This window comes from Myotis yumanensis, unplaced genomic scaffold, assembly GCF_028538775.1.
Source record: "Myotis yumanensis isolate MYYU_CA2020_CCGP unplaced genomic scaffold, mMyoYum1.0.hap1 SCAF_11, whole genome shotgun sequence".
NCBI lineage: Eukaryota > Metazoa > Chordata > Mammalia > Chiroptera > Vespertilionidae > Myotis > Myotis yumanensis.
In genome coordinates, this window is record NW_027223762.1 from 44,538,589 (window position 1) to 44,554,232 (window position 15,644).

A 15,644-nucleotide genomic window follows, 5' to 3' on the forward strand; every position below is an offset into this window, starting at 1 on the left:
GGAAAGTACAAGATGAGCCCAAATCATTCTGTAGTGCAAGGAAGTAAAAGAAAGTGCTCAAAATATGATGGAGACATGTCAAAAGGACACAAAAGCCATCTTAAAGAAATGCCCACTGACAAATCGGAGACAAATTTGAGCATAAAATAATGATGGTAATGTATTACAACCTGCTGACTGAAACAGGAATCCTTACTGATATAAATAAATACATATGTAAATGAATGTAAGAAGAGAAAGCTCTTCTTCACAGCAGAATGCCAACTTCACAGTAGATGGAATAATGAAAGTAAAAAGATTATTACACCATTTGGCAATTGTTAAAGTAGTGTGTGTTGATTTATACTGTATTTATCAATGGATACTAAGCCTTGACATATACCATTTTCTCCCTTACCCCATTATCATTCGTTTTCTAATTAATCTGAGAACAAATTGTAGACATGATATTATTTCAACCTTAAATATTTCAGTGTTTTTCTCAAAGCAAGTGCACTGTTCTACAACCTTGGGGCCACCCTCCCAATCCAGAAATTAACATCGATACAGCACTGCTGTCTAACCCACAGACCCCGCTCAAATTTCACCAACTGCCCAACGTTACCTTTTCCTTTCTAGCCCAGAATCCAAATTCAGGACCATGCATTACTTTTACTTATCATGGTAGGTGGAGGTTTGATGAAGAACACATATTAGTTTCAGAGTATTTCCCCAGAAAATACTCATTAATTACAAAGGTGAAAATGGTGACTTTATAGTGAAGAAAAGTGACAGATACCGCCTTGACCAGGTGATCAAGTTTAGTATCATCAATAGTGGGGTAGGCTGACATCATGGGCCTCCCGAGGCCATACTCTGAAAAGAACACACCATACTCATTTTTTGTGTAGTATTCCTACTGAGAAGTTATGGGTCTAGAAGATATAATGAAATACCAGATGGATCCAGGTTGAGGGACATCCTACAGAATCACAGGCCTGTACTCTATAACCGCCAAGGACACAAAAGAAATGTTCCAGATTAAGCATATCAAAGAGCTTGGCCAGTGTAGTTCAGTGGTTGAGTGTTGACCCATGAACCAGGATGTCATGGGTCGACTCTTGGTCAGGGCACAGGCCCGGATTGCAGGCTCAATCCCCAAATAGGAGGCATGCAGGAGGCAGCGGATCAATGATTCTCATCATTGATGTTTGCATCCCTCTTTCCCTCTCCTTTCCTCTCTCTGAAATCAATAAAAACATATTGATTAAATGCTGTATCGATGTTAAAGGGGGTGGGGGCTGGCGAGTTTGGCTCAATGAATAGAGCATAGGCCTGAGGACTGAAAGATCCTGGGTTCGATTCCAGTCAAGGGCATGTACTTTGGTTGCAGGCTAGATCCCTGGCCCTAGTCGGGGCGCATGCAGGAGGCAACCAATCAATGTGTCTCTCTCATCATTGATGTTTCTTTCTCTCTCTCCCTCTCCCTTCCTCTCAGAAAACAATAAAAACATATTTTTTTAAATAAAATAAAATAAATAAAAGGTGGGGGAGGGGAGCAGATCAGAGACATGATAAGTAAAAGTAATGCATGATCCTGAATTTGGATTCTGGGCTAGAAAGGAAAAGATAACATTGGGCAGTTGGTGAAATTTGAGCGGGGTCTGTGGGTTAGACAGCAGTGCTGTATCGATGTTAATTTCCGGATTGGGAGGGTGCCCCTGTGCTAGGGTGAGGGACTGTGCCATGGAAGGGTTACAGAATGTTACAAAATGTGCTAAGGAGAGGAAATGAGACATGAGAAATTGAATGTGCTGGGAGCGGGGACTGACGTATGGAGAGGGATTGTGTCAGGATAGGGAGAAGGACTGTATTAGGGTTAGGAACCATCGAAGAAAAATTGCTAGAGTGTCTTAGAAAAACAATGTGTTATGATATGCTCCAGCCAGGTGTGACTCTGTTTACCCCCCCCCCCCTTTGTTCTTATGAACTTTCTGTGAACTTCTAAGGTAACACTGTTTTGCTATAAAGGATCATACTGCACCCTTGATCTCAGCCACATGCTCCGAATCTCCCAGAGTGGGGGATAGGTGCTGTGGTCAGCTGGCCAGCTCTATAAAAGGCTTTCAAATTTAAATTCTGAGTCGGTGGTCTATCTCGTTGAGCCAACCCATAACAGCCCCAAGGTTGTAGAACAGTGTACTTGTTTTGAGAAAAACACAGTGAAATATTTAAGGTTGAAATAGTATCATGTCTACAATTTGTTCTCAGATTAATTAGAAAAGGAATGATAACGGGGGTAAAGGAGAAAATGGTATATATGTCAACAACGGAACAATCTACTTAAGGAGATAAAGTTCTTTGTACTCTTCTTGAAACTTTTCTGTGAGTTTGAAATTATTTCCAAATAAATTATATTTTAAAAATAAGGCCAAGAACTCTTTCAGCAGAAGTTTTTCCTTTCCGCCTACAAACATGCTCAAATCTCTGCCACTCTAAACAAAGCAAAACTAAAAACAAAGTCATGAAGCCAGTGGCTGCTTGCTGCCGCCATTTCCTCCCCGCAGGGTATCAGGATGTGGAGGAAACACCACTGGACCCAGTGTCAGGAAGCCTCAGTTTGAGGCTGGCTCTGCCACTCCTTAGCTACGTGACTCTGGCCAAATTATTTAACTTCTCTGAGCCTCAGTTTCCTCATGAGGGAACAGCAGCATCTTCCTTAGGGAGCTGCCCTGGGGATCAAGGGAGAGCAGGAATATAAAAGCAGGTTATCAACTCTAATTCTAACTACAGGTGACTCCTCATTTTAACTTCTGGTGACACAGGACTATTGTCCTCACATCCTGCTAGAATGTATCCTGTTCTTAAAGTTCAGCCTGCCCTTTGCAGAACTGTACACAGCTGATCATAGCCTTTCCCTGGCGATACCCTTTGCCCTTGCATGCCTTTCTTCCCTCTCTTGACCTCCTCTTCTCAACATAGTCTCTTCTCCTTCTGCCTGCCCAGCCAGGACAGGTGCCCACTCAGGTCTGTTCCCAATCCTTTCCTCTCCATCTACTTGCTCATTTTGGAATGCCTATGTTCCCAGCCTTTTAGGGACCACCATTATAATGCTGATGACACCCACCACTCAACCTTCTGCACTGGCTTCTTCTCTCAGTGGTCCATCTTATTTGGGCATTCCCACAGGCACTTCAAATGTACCTTAGGTGCCCTCGCCGGTTTGGCTCAGTGGGTAGAGCGTCGGCCTACAGACGGAAGGGTCCCAGGTTTGATTCTGGTCACGGGCACATGCCCGGGTTGTGGCTCCATCCCCAGTAGGGGGCGTGCAGGAGGCAGCTGGTTTCTATCTCTCTCTCCCTCTCCCTTCCTCTCTGAAATCAATAAAAATATAAAATAAATAAATAAATAATATCTTAATTAAACAATTTATCTTAGGCAACACTAAATGTTTCCCTTCTTACTTGCTTCTGTCCCTATATTATCTTTACTTAAAACACCTTGTTCCCCAAAAATATTTGGGCTAGAAATGTTGTTGTTTACTATTCTTATTGTTGTGTGCTTATTGAACATCTATGTGCCAGATTCGACCCTAGGTACTTTGCATTCTTGATTTGCTCTGCCCCTTGAAAAAGCCCTATGAAGTAGATAGATCCTACTTCATTCCATCTTACAAAGCTGGAATCTGAGGTTCAGAAAGCTTAAATAACCTTGAGTCCAAGGTTACATAAGTAACAAGTGATAGAACTGGGATTTGATACGAGGCTTGTCTTACTCTTAATATTAATCACCACCGCCCAGCTGGTGTGGCTCAGTGGTTGAGCATAGATCTGAGCACTGGTTCTATTCCCTGCAGGGCACATGACGGGGTTTGGGCTTGATCCCCCAAAGATAGATAGAAAGAAAGATAGATAGAAACATTGATCAGGTCTGATTTGGCCAAAGTCACGTAGCTAAGGAGTGGCAGAGCCAGCCTCAAAGGATTGGGAACAGACCTTGATCAATGTTTCTATCTATCTTTCTCTCTCCATTCCTCTCTCTCTAAAAATCAATAAAAAACGTTTAACAAATATCAATCACTATATTACATTGACTTCTTCCTGACTGAATTCCCATATATAATTGCTCATGGATTCCTTTTCATTTTTATCAAGGAAATATCTCTTGAATCAGTTCTTTCTTTGTTCACTGCTGCTACCTTGTTCAGATACACATCTCAGACATATTTAAATATATGTATATAGGTGGTAATTTTTTTCTAATTATAATTGTGATATACACTGGCTGTAAGAAAATTCCTTACAGATCTGGGTAGTGAAAGTTCTCTGACCCCAACTTCTAAAGATAAGCACCATTAACAGGATAACATACATTCCTTGATTTTTTTTCTATGTATATAGTAGCATATTATGTCTTTAAAATTTTTTTAAATTGACTTTTAGAGAGGAGGGAGAGAGAGAGGGAGGGAGGGAGGGAGGAACGGAGGGAGAGGGGGGGGGGGAGGGGAAGAGAGAGAAACACTGATGTGAAATGGCTGCTTCCTGATCTCGGGATCTGACCAGAAATCTAACCCACCACCTTCTATTACACTGGGTGAGTCCCAACCAACTAAACCACACCGGCCAGAGTTATTATGTCTTTTAAATGGAATCACATCATCTTGAAACTTGCTCATTTCCTATATCAACACACACAGAGCTACCTTGTGTTTTTTTAAATTAGCTTAAACATACACATTTCATGCAAAATTCAATAGGCACAACAGGGTATTTTATGAAAAACAAGCCTCCCTTCAGCCACCCATCCGTTTCTTGGGCAGCCTTCTGGGGCCTCGTTTCTTTTAATAGCAACACAGCCTCTCATTGTATGGATGTGCCAAATCCATATACCAACTTATATTGGTGTTTCATTAGAGAACACTTAGATTGTTTCCAATGCTATCGCCTACTAGAATCTACATTCCATGTCAATCTTATCAATTACTTATCACTCTTAATTTTTTTTAGCAACATGATGCCCCACATTGCACAGATGCACCATAATTCATTTATCCATTTCCCTACTGATGAGAATTTAGGCTTAAACACTAAGTATTTGCACTGCTCGTAGGACTTGTGCTGTTAAGCACTTCTGCCGTTTTGCGGGCAACCTAGTTATGTTCTCCTCAACCGAGCTATGAGCTAGCTCCTCGAAGGCAGAGGAGAGTGTTCACATTCATCCTGGTGTCCTCACTGCCTAGCCCCGAACTTGGCCGGGAGCATACGCTCACGACGCTGGAGTGTAATAGTCATACCGCCCGCGCTGGCACCGGTTCTGCCACGGAGAGACGGAACGAAAGGAAAGCCGAGCCGGAACTTTGGTTGGGAGGATCGTTGTTTCTCAGGGACGAATCTAGCGTCAATGTGTACCCCGCACAAACATGGTTGCTACGCACCGGAAGTACCGGTTATTTTGCTGGAATCGGTTCTTCCGCGGGGCGGAAGAGGCATGTCTGCCTGTTCCCTGATCATTTCCAGCCCCCTTTCCTAGCAGGAACCCATGAGTAAGCTGTGGCGGCGCGGGAGCACCTCTGGGGCTATGGAGGCCCCTGAGCCAGGTAAGCGCGGGTCGATAAAGCAACTTAGGAGTTCCTTTGCAGAAAAGGAGTTCCTTTCTCGCTTCTCGGAGCTTTCAAGGTACTTGGCCACAGGTGGGAGGAGGAAGGCGGGGCTGTTGCCATGGTAGCAGCGAGTACCGCGGGAAGAGTGGGAGCCCTTAGGGAAACTGGGTTCTTCGGGGCTCTCACTACCCGACTCCTGCCTCACACCGATGACAGGCTCTCCTTCCGCAGGGGAGGCGCTGGAGTTGAGTCTGGCGGGTGCCCACGGCCACGGAGTGCACAAGAAAAAGCACAAGAAGCACAAGAAGAAACACAAGAAAAAACACCATCAGGAAGAGGAAGCTGGGCCCACGCAGCCGTCTCCTGCCAAGCCCCAGCTCAAACTCAAAATCAAGCTGGGTGGGCAGGTCCTGGGCACCAAGAGGTGAGGCCAAGGGAACCAAGGTTTTACTTGGGGAACTTTAGAAGGAGGCAAAGAAAAGAGACGCTGGCTGGGCTTTCCAGAAGATAGAATGGACACGGTGACTTGGGGGCCCAGGAAGAACATAGAGGGTGTGGGGACAGCTGGAGGTAGCTCCTGAGCGCAAGGAAGATACTGGCCCCGCTTACAGAGTGGTGTTGCTTCTCTGCAGTGTTCCTACCTTCACTGTGATCCCTGAGGGGCCCCGGTCCCCCTCTCCCCTTATGGTTGTGGACAATGAAGAGGAACCAATGGAAGGAGTCCCCCTTGAGCAGTACCGTGCCTGGCTGGGTGAGAAGGAGCTGGAGGTGGGGAAAAGGGTTCCTCATTATACCTGATGAAAGGGAGAAGGTTACTTCTGAGGAGGGAGGGAATTTTGAGTGTTCCAGTACTAACTTGGCCACATTCGGGTGCCCCACCTGAACAATTCTACTTTTATCTCTCCAGATGAAGATAGTAATTTGTCCCCCTCCCCACTTCGAGATTTGTCGGGGGACTTAGGGGGTCAGGAGGAAGAGGAGGAACAGAGGTGGCTGGATGCCCTGGAGAAGGGGGAGCTAGATGACAATGGGGATCTCAAGAAGGAGATCAACGAACGGCTGCTCACTGCTCGACAGGTAAATTGGTTCATTCTTCACTTACCAGATATTTAGAGAGGACCTTCCATGTCCCGAGAACTTTGCTGGGCATTGGGCAATCACTGATGGAGAAAAGACACTTTTCTGTTCTCATGGAGCTGGTATTCGTGTGTGTAGGTAAATAAGGAAATAATTTTAAAAAGCAGTTAAGTTTATTTAAAAAAAAATAGGGTGATGAAACAAAGTGTTAGGAAAGAAACATTAGATAGGGAGGGAAGACCTCTTTGAAGAGCTAACATTTCCAGTGCCAGAGGAGCTTTTCAGGAATTAAGCACTTATCTAATGGATGCTTCAATGAGATAAAGATTTAACAACAAACAAAAATCCTCAGAAATATGGTGCAGAGAATTTGGTACCCAGGGCAGGCAGGCAACATTACTAATACTTTTCCCCTTGCGAGTCAAGGACCTAAAGCTGAAAGTCTGGAGACCCGGGGGGAGGAGGCAGTAGTAAGGGCTCCTGGAAAGGGCACTCCTCCCACCCTCCTCCCAAGGCCCGCGCTCCTTGTGACCCTTGCTGGCCCTTCCTGCAGACCTCGCTTCTCCATTTTCTGACACCACCTGTCTCTCCCCAGCGAGCTATGCTCCAGAAGGCGCAGAGTCAGCCTTCCCCGATGCTGCCGCTGCCTGTGGCTACGGGCTGCCCGGCCCCCGCCCTCACCGAGGAGATGCTGCTGAAGCGCGAGGAGCGGGCTCGTAAGAGGCGGCTGCAGGCGGCGCGGCGGGCGGAGGAGCACAAGAACCAGACTATCGAGCGCCTCACCAAGACGGCAGCGCCCAGCGGGCGTGGGGGCCGAGGGGCCGCGAGGGGGGAACGGCGGGGAGGGCGGGCCGCGGCCCCGGCCCCCATGGTGCGCTACAGCAGCGGGGCACAGGGTTCCACCCTTTCCTTCCCACCTGGCGTCCCCACCCCCGCACCAGTGTCTCAGCGGCCACCCCCGCCTGGCCCTCCTCCGCGGTGTTCGGTCCCTGGCTGTCCGCACCCGCGCCGCTACGCCTGCTCCCGCACGGGCCAGGCACTCTGCAGCCTGCAGTGCTACCGCATCAACCTGCAGATGCGCCTGGGGAGACCCGAAGGCCCCGGGTCCCCCCTTTTGGCTACTTAAGGCCCGTAACCAGGACTCTGTACCCTCTCCCCTGCCCGATTCAGTGTCTTCCTTATTAAATGTTATCCGGTGCCTCGACTTGTACCGAATTTACAGAATTGAGTGTATGGGGTAAGGGAAGCCAATTCCCTGTCCACACATATTGCCCCCATCAGAGCTGCGCTCACGCCTCGGAAACGTCCACCAAGCCCGGGCACAGGAAGGCTGACCGCTGGTGCTCAGACTCCGCCGACTTTGGGGACTCCCACCTCTTCCAGCGGGATTACCTGGCGTGATCGGGCTTTTGGCGTCATTCCAGGAAACAGGACTCAAGCCAATCAGAGGGAAGCTTGCTCTCCTGGGCGGCCGTTCATTGGTTGACAACTTGAAGCCTGTTCTGTTGTCCACGTTGGCTATTGTCGCTGTCAGTCAGGGCCGTGGGTCGAACCTTACCCCACTCTTTGTCTGGGAGAGCGCTTGTTGTCTGGGAGAGTGGCAGGGGCGCTGCTGTGGATTGGTCACCAGCAAAAGCCTCCGATCCGACCCTATTGGCCCGTTCGCCGGAGGGCGATGCTGATTGGTAGGACGGAGCAACCTGGCTCCTAGTTGGCAGAGCTCTCCCCGGATGGGAGCTCCGGCCGCGGAGTGATGGTGGCGGCAGCGGAGATGGGCCGGGCAGGGACCATGGCGGTGGCGGCAGAGGTGGCAGGGGCGGGGCGGCTGGCAGTAGAGGAGGCTGTAGTCTTCAGGGGGCTGTAGGTGGAGGCATGGCTCGGGCCAGCAGCGGGAACGGCAGCGAGGAGGCCTGGGGGGCACTTCGGGTGCCGCAACAGCAGGTATCCCATCAGCTCCAAAAGCATAGCCCGATAGCCATCTATTTCCCTTTCCCCTTTTCTGTCCCTTTCTTTTGGGGGGTGGGGGTGGGTAGGAACTCACGGAGCCAAAGGTATTGTGAAGTTCCTAAATATGTCCCTTTCATTCTTTGTTTAAACTTCGTAACGTAGATGCAGTTGACTTTGCCTGCAGCCTCATAGACCCATCCCATGGCTGCAATGGGAGCTTACAGTGACTCTCCAGTGACCAGAGGCATAGTGAGGCCCCAGGGAGGCTCCCTGTCTTGCAACAGTTATTTGTGTTGCTTTTCTGTGTGCCTATTGTCACAACAGAGTCCAATAGCGTCTTCTCTTGAGGGAGCAATTTGGAGAAGAGCTGGAACCCAGACTTGCACCCTGGATGCCATCCTTTATCATCCACAGCAATCCCACCTAGTTGGGAGCACTGCTCTGGGTCTCACACTGTCCCTCCTCTATCCTAGGAAGTCTGAGACTCAGGGGTGGAAAGGTCCACCTTGGGGATGGGGAATGGCAGACCATGGGGGATGATGAAAGCGTCTTAGCGTTGGAAATTACTTTAAACCCTTTACCCATTGTCTGAGATTTTGAGATTGCTCTATCTTCTGGCTTCTGCCCAAACACCCTGTTACCAGAAAATGCCCTGGGGCCAGTCTATATGCAGAGCTGAAATCTGCCTCTGTGTTCACATCTTCATCTTGTTCTCCAGGCTGATTTTTGCTATTCCAAATCCTCTTCATGTTGACAGCCCTTCAGACATTTGAACACTAATCTCAGCATCACTCTTGCCTCCTCATAGATCTGTGCTCCACTTGGTTCACAGGGTGGGCTTGTGGATGTGCATGCAGGGGCTGGGTGTGGGGGTGAAGAGTGCCTTGGGCTAGAATCTCCCTTGGTGCCAAGTGCCTCCTTGCTCCCAGCTTCGAGAGGTTTGCCCAGGAGTGAACAACCAGCCCTACCTCTGTGAGAGTGGCCACTGCTGCGGGGAGACTGGCTGCTGCACCTACTACTATGAGCTCTGGTGTGAGTCTCTGTGGGGGCTGTTCTCGGGTCCTTCTGCCCACCCTCCCTTGGACCTCAGAATTCTAGCCTTCAAGGACCCTTCTTTGCATGGGAGGTATCTGAGACTCTTCCTCTTCATCCCCCTGCAGGGTTCTGGCTGCTCTGGACTGTCCTCATCCTCTTTAGCTGCTGTTGCGCCTTCCGACATCGACGAGCTAAACTCCGGCTGCAGCAACAGCAGCGGCAGCGTGAGATCAACTTGTTGGCCTACCACGGGGCATGCCATGGGGCTGGCCCTGTTCCTACCAGTTCACTGCTTGACCTTCGTGAGTGACTTGAGGCTCTGGGCTCACTACCAGTGGCTCCTCCCCAATGAGGACCCTGAATTATCCCCACATTTTGTTTTCAGACATTTCAAAGCACACTTTTCCCTAACAGTAAAGAGACCACCACCTCATCCCTGGTTGTCTTCAACCAACTATGCCATTCTTTCCTGCAGGCCTCCTCAGCGCCTTCAAACCCCCAGCCTATGAGGATGTGGTTCACCGCCCGGGCACACCACCACCTCCTTACACTGCGGTCCCAGGCTGCCCCTTGACTGCTTCCAGGGAATGTACCTGCTGCTCCTCCACTTCTAGCTGCCCTGCCCACTTCGAGGGAACAAATGTGGAAGGTGTTTCCTCCCACCAGAGTGCCCCCCCTCATCAGGAGGGTGAGCCTGGGGCAGGGGTGAGCCCTGCCCCCACACCCCCCTCTTGCCGCTATCGCCGCCTGACTGGTGACTCTGGCATCGAGCTGTGCCCTTGTCCTGACTCCAGTGAGGGTGAGCCAGTCAAGGAGGCTAAGGCTAGTGCTATTCAGCCAGATCTGGGGGACTGTCCCCCGTGTACACTGTCCCTAGACCCCATACCCCAAGTTTCTTCTATGGGGCTGGCTACCAGTGAAGGGGGCATCCCATAAGCAGTTTTAGGAGGATGGGTTGGTTGCTTGCCCACTAGAAACAGCCCTGGTTCCAACTCCTGGAGTTCTCGGCCTCTCCCTGCCTTCCTAGAATCTGCCTGAAAAGGCTGGAGTCCTGGGACAGGGGCCATGTTTGGGGGACTGTGCTAGCTCTACCCCCAGTGACATACACAGGAGCCTTTGATCTCATTAAAGAGATGTGAACCAGTTGCTTGTGGACTTGGGTGGTCTAGTGCTCAACTCACTTCATTGTACCTGAATGGACTTGGAGGGGACAGGTAATGGCCACCTTTCCTAGCTTCCCTGAAGGATAGGAGGCAGCCCTAAGGCCTGGACTGAGCTAAGACCTCTTGGTCAGGCAAAGCTGGCAAATACAATAATTTGGCATGGTTTCCCAATTTATTTAGAAAAATAGACTCTGAATTCACATTCACCCCTGGGTTGTGTGGGATGATAATGAGGAGACACCTGAGATGAGGGTTTGGAGCACTGGTATCTGAGGGTTGGGGGCAGAAGTTAGAGACCTGGTCCCTCTAGTCCAGAGTGGCACAGGGACCTCACTCCCCTCCCACTCTCCCTTTAGTAGTCTTCAGCCATGGCCAGTAAAACAAGGCTGGTCCAACCCTGGAAAGGGCGGCAGCCCATGCCCCGCCCATCCCGGTCACTGTACTGCTCCCACAGGAAACCTGTGGCCTGATACTGCCTCAACACATTGCCCACCACATTGGCACGGAGCTCACTGTGGAGCTTGGCAGCACGGGCTTGGTGAGGACCCTTGAGATGCCCATAGTGGTGGAGGGCCCCTAAGGCCAGGTAGTTGACATTGAGCCACACAGCTCCTCGCCAGTAGGGAGGATCATGCTCTGAATTGCGCTGGCCGTAAAAGGGGCTGGAGGCTGCAAGGGAGCGTAAACCAAAGGGGCTCCAGAGATGGCGACTGTCAGCTAGAACATCCAGCAGTGGCCCAAGGCGGGATGAGTGGGGGTCCAGCAGCCGCAGCAACAAGGGGAAAAGACTGACATAGCCCAAGGCATCCACATACTGCAAGCGAGGGTGGGGCCGGCCCACCACCCGAACCAGCCCATGAGGGGGACGAGGCTTCAGATGCACTGCTTTTGTGTGGTTCCCAAAGTCTGCAAAGATTCCTAGCTCTGGGGCCCAGTGTAACTCATCCAGGATCTCCTCTGCCCCCAGTGAGGCAGCCAGCGGGCCCAGCTCTGCAACTGCCTCAGCCTCTCCCAGCTGCTCTGCTAGCTGCACCAGCACACGGGCCCCCAGTGCCACCCAGCACCGCAGGTCCAGGTGCCGTTCAGTGGCAGAAGGGTGCGAAGCACGGGGATAATCATCCAGCCCTGAAGGCAGTGTCTTGGGATTCAATAGGGTTGGCAAGGCCGAGTCCCGACCCCGCCAGCGGTAAGACAGTGGCACTGGCCCTGCCTGGCTCTGATGAAGCCAGGAGAACCAGGCATGCAGGCGGGGGAAGGCCCTGCGGAGGAAGGCTAAGTCGGCAGGATCGTTACCCTCCAGCATGTGGGCTACAGGCAAAAGCAGGGTTGGGGGGTTGGCATGGGCTGCCCGTTGCACCAGGAATTCTGGGGGTACCCGGACTCGGGCCTCATCCCCCAGCACCTGCTCCCGCCCAATCCACCCATCAGCATTGAGTAGCCCCAGCCAGTGGCCTAGGGCCTCCCGGGTGAGGCGGGGATCCCATCGCTGGACCAGTAGCTGGTGAAAGCCCTCATCCCAGAGAAAGCCTCGTGGGAAGAATGACCGGGAGGGCACTGCTGTAAAAAGAGGGACAGGTGGAAAGAGGGCCGGGGCCACCTTCTGCTCAGATCCCTCCACCTTCATGTCTGGCAACACAAGACCCTGCCCATAGAAGTAGCCAATCCCACCAAGGAGACCGCTGAGGGCAGCTTGACCCAAAGCTTGCTCCTCAGGGCTCAAGCCCTTCTTCTGTAACTGGAAGGTCTTCTCAAAGCGCTCTCTAAAGGCTTCAGCATGGCTCTCCAGGGCCTGGGTCAGCAGGCTGCCTGCCAGCTGCCCCAGGGCTTGGTTTCCTCCCGCCTGGGCACTGCCAGATTCAAACACCAGCTCCACAGAAAAGGGGACTTTCACTGTCACCTGTTGTATCAGGAACTGCCCTTGTCCCTGTCCTTGCCCACTCGGGCCTCTGTCCTCCCACTTCAGGGATCCTGGCAAGCCAAGGTAGCGTTCAGGGGAAGCCCCTGGGGGCCGATGCTGAAACCAGCCATTTAGGCGACTCTTCACCATCTCTGTCAGCAAGGGAAGTCCTGGGTTGGAGGACCAGAAGACATTGTAGCTTGAAGGGAAGAAGACAAATAGGAAATATTATTCAGGAGGGGAGAAGTAGAAGGGATTATAAAGAAATATGATGTGATCAGGAGTTAGGATGGCAAGGTCTTGACAAAGTAGGGGGCATGGAGTCTGGTGTGAAGGGAAATAACGGGTGGAAAGAGGGCAGAGTAGAAGAGATGGAAACCAAGCTAAGTTAGCATCCCTACCACCCCCACCACCACCCCCACACTCTCCCCCCACCCCAGTTACCTGCCATACTTGGGAGTAGTATTCCCTGGACTGGTTGGTGCCAGAAGTGTAAAACGGAAGTCACCAAGTTCACTGGAGTGCCCACTGATGAACTTCAACTGCCCCTTAGCCTCAACCTCTGGCACTAGGACTTCCTTGCCATCTGTCACCACATAGAAGAACAGGGACACCAAAGGGAGGGCAGAGGTACCTGAGGCCTAGATGACCAAGGAGGACAGAAAAAGCATTGCATTAGATTTACATTCTCTCTTGAGAATCACACTTAGTGAGGGAAAGGGACACCAGGTCAGAGCAACATGAGAAACAACATATACAGTGGAACCTTGGTTCTCGAACTTAATTCGTTCCAGAAGGCTGTTCGAAAAGCGATTTGTTGGAAAATCGAATCATTTTACCCAGTAGAAATCATGTAAATGGAATTAATCCATTCCAGACCCCCAAAGATCCCGTTTTAACCTTTCTTATATACAGCACATGTCTAATGTACTGTGTAATATATAAGCAAACACTTCTTTTCTCAAATTTACCCCCTACCAGCCTTAAATGAATCACTTTTAGCATTCGGTCCAGGGATGTCTCTCAGGTCAGCATACAGCATCTTTGTTCATATATCACCACCTCCGAAAATGGCTGTCACTGGCTAACTGCTTTTCCTTTATCTAAATCAACAGTTTTTCTACCTCTTCAATTGCCTATGATCGTTGTTTCTTTCACACCCTTAGCAACATTAGCACTCTTGATGGTCTCTATGTTTTAAAATTGTGCTAATCGTTAATTTCACCAGCTACAAAAGCATTCTCTCCTTTGTTGCCTGAGAGACGCTTTTTGTCACGCTGAGGTATCAGCACAAGAGGGTTGTCAGATCCAAAACCAAAGTTTGGTTTGACAACCAAGACATTTTTTTCTGTGAACAACTTGGTTGAGAACCGAATTGTTGGAGAGGAAGTTGTTGGAGAAACGAGGTTTGACTTATCTGGCGGTGTTGAGGGTCAACACCCAGTGGGGTGAGTTAAAGATCCCTGCGCAGAGTTCTCTGGGAAATAATGAGTATTTCTGTGCCATGTATTATGCTGAGAACTCTACATATTATTTCCTTGAATTCTTACAACCCTGTGTTAGGTGCTATTTTTATCTCCATTTCACAGAAAGGAAACCAAGGCTTAGGAATTGTAAATACAGGTGGTCTTACAGGCAAGTGTTTCAGGCAACCAGATCCAAGCCAGATGGCCAGACCCAGCTCCAGCTGTCACCCCCCACTTCGTACTGCACTGCTGGCAGCCAAGGAAGAATGGAGGGAGTCTGGGCTGGGGAAGGGTGCCCTGAGGCCCTGACCTGAGGCTCTACAGTCACTCTCCAGCTCCAGTCCCCTCCGTGCTGACCCCCGGGTCTCTTGACGAATTCAGTGGTGAGCCTTAAGGCCCCATCCTGGATGTGCTGCCGCCCGAAGGAGAGGCCGTCGTGGAACTCCCAGCCATAGGGACCCACGCCGTCCCCCTGCTCACACGTGTGCCTGAGCTTAGGGGTGGTGCCATGCTGTGCCCACATCAGTCCTGGGGGTAGAATGGCCACGTCAGTCAGAGAGCAGCGCCCCTGTCCCTCTGTGTCTACGAGGACTGCAGGGTCATCCCTCCTCTGAACTCTCCTGGTCCGCTCCTCCCCACCCTTGCTCTGGAGGACAGCTGGGGCGCCCAGATGAAGACTCCGCTTGCCTGCCCGCCGGGGCCCGGTTACCGGTGAGGAGGGGCTGCGGGCTGCGGGTCTTCATGCCGAAGTAGACGTGAGGGCGGTAGGTGCCCCAGAAGAGGTCGGGGGTCACGGCGGGGCTAGAAGAGTCGGGAGGCAGCGCCGGGGGCGCCGAGTGCAGCGTGACCGCCCGCCGCGCACGGTGCCACGCCAGCAGCCAGCTTCCCGACAGGGTCAGGGCCAGAGGCAGCACCACGATGACCAAAACTGCTGCCGCGACCGTGCCCCGGGCCACGCCGCCCCGGCTTTCCCGTCGCGCGGGGCCGCCCCGAGCCGCCCCCTCCGCCACCCGCGCTCCATCTGTCGGCGCGCCGCGGCGCCGCCGCTCGCCCCGAGCCATTCTGGCACGGAGGTCGGCGTCGCGAGAGCTTCGAGGGGCGGCCAAGAACCTGCGTCCGGCCTCTCCTCCCCAGCTCCAGCGTAGCGCTCAGGCGGCCACTCATCTGTACGCTGCACCTCCTGTTCCGCTTCCGCCTCTCGCCGGAAGTCCCGCCCCGCACGTCAGCTTAAGTTCCCTAGCCCGGAACTGGCATGTCGGTGTGGCACGCGTTGGGTCTCCTGAACCGTGTCTACTGGATTAACGTTTATTTGGTATCCTCACGAAGTCCACAGGCTAGTAGAAAAAAAAAAAAAATCTCCCATTAGGCTCCCTTAAATATATTTATTATATATTTGCTATCCCGAGTGTTAGCGTATGCTCTGACCAGGAATCCAACTGGTGACCTCCTGATGCAGGGGAAGACTCCCACACTGCTGGAGA

General features: G+C 51.3%; 3 protein-coding genes across 3 annotated transcripts; 2 read left to right on the plus strand and 1 right to left on the minus strand.

Moving 5' to 3' along the window:
- The first annotated feature begins 5,467 nt into the window (after nt 1–5,467).
- On the plus strand, nt 5,468–7,859 carry INO80B (INO80 complex subunit B). The gene is made up of 5 exons (XM_070429531.1): nt 5,468–5,575; nt 5,810–6,002; nt 6,211–6,329; nt 6,486–6,655; nt 7,251–7,859. Exons 1-5 carry the CDS (start codon nt 5,518–5,520, stop codon nt 7,779–7,781), a joined length of 1,071 nt encoding a protein of 356 aa, XP_070285632.1. The 5' UTR covers nt 5,468–5,517; the 3' UTR covers nt 7,782–7,859.
- Nucleotides 7,860–8,433: 574 nt separating this feature from the next.
- Nucleotides 8,434–10,780, plus strand: WBP1 (WW domain binding protein 1). The gene is made up of 4 exons (XM_070429532.1): nt 8,434–8,596; nt 9,532–9,634; nt 9,763–9,939; nt 10,113–10,780. Exons 1-4 carry the CDS (start codon nt 8,528–8,530, stop codon nt 10,571–10,573), a joined length of 810 nt encoding a protein of 269 aa, XP_070285633.1. The 5' UTR covers nt 8,434–8,527; the 3' UTR covers nt 10,574–10,780.
- A 173-nt stretch (nt 10,781–10,953) lies between these two features.
- MOGS (mannosyl-oligosaccharide glucosidase) lies at nt 10,954–15,465 on the minus strand. Its single transcript, XM_070429530.1, has 4 exons — nt 14,873–15,465; nt 14,474–14,691; nt 13,142–13,338; nt 10,954–12,896 (listed from the first exon to the last, which is right to left on the minus strand). Exons 1-4 carry the CDS (start codon nt 15,222–15,224, stop codon nt 11,153–11,155), a joined length of 2,511 nt encoding a protein of 836 aa, XP_070285631.1. The 5' UTR covers nt 15,225–15,465; the 3' UTR covers nt 10,954–11,152.
- Between the last annotated feature and the right edge of the window lie 179 nt (nt 15,466–15,644).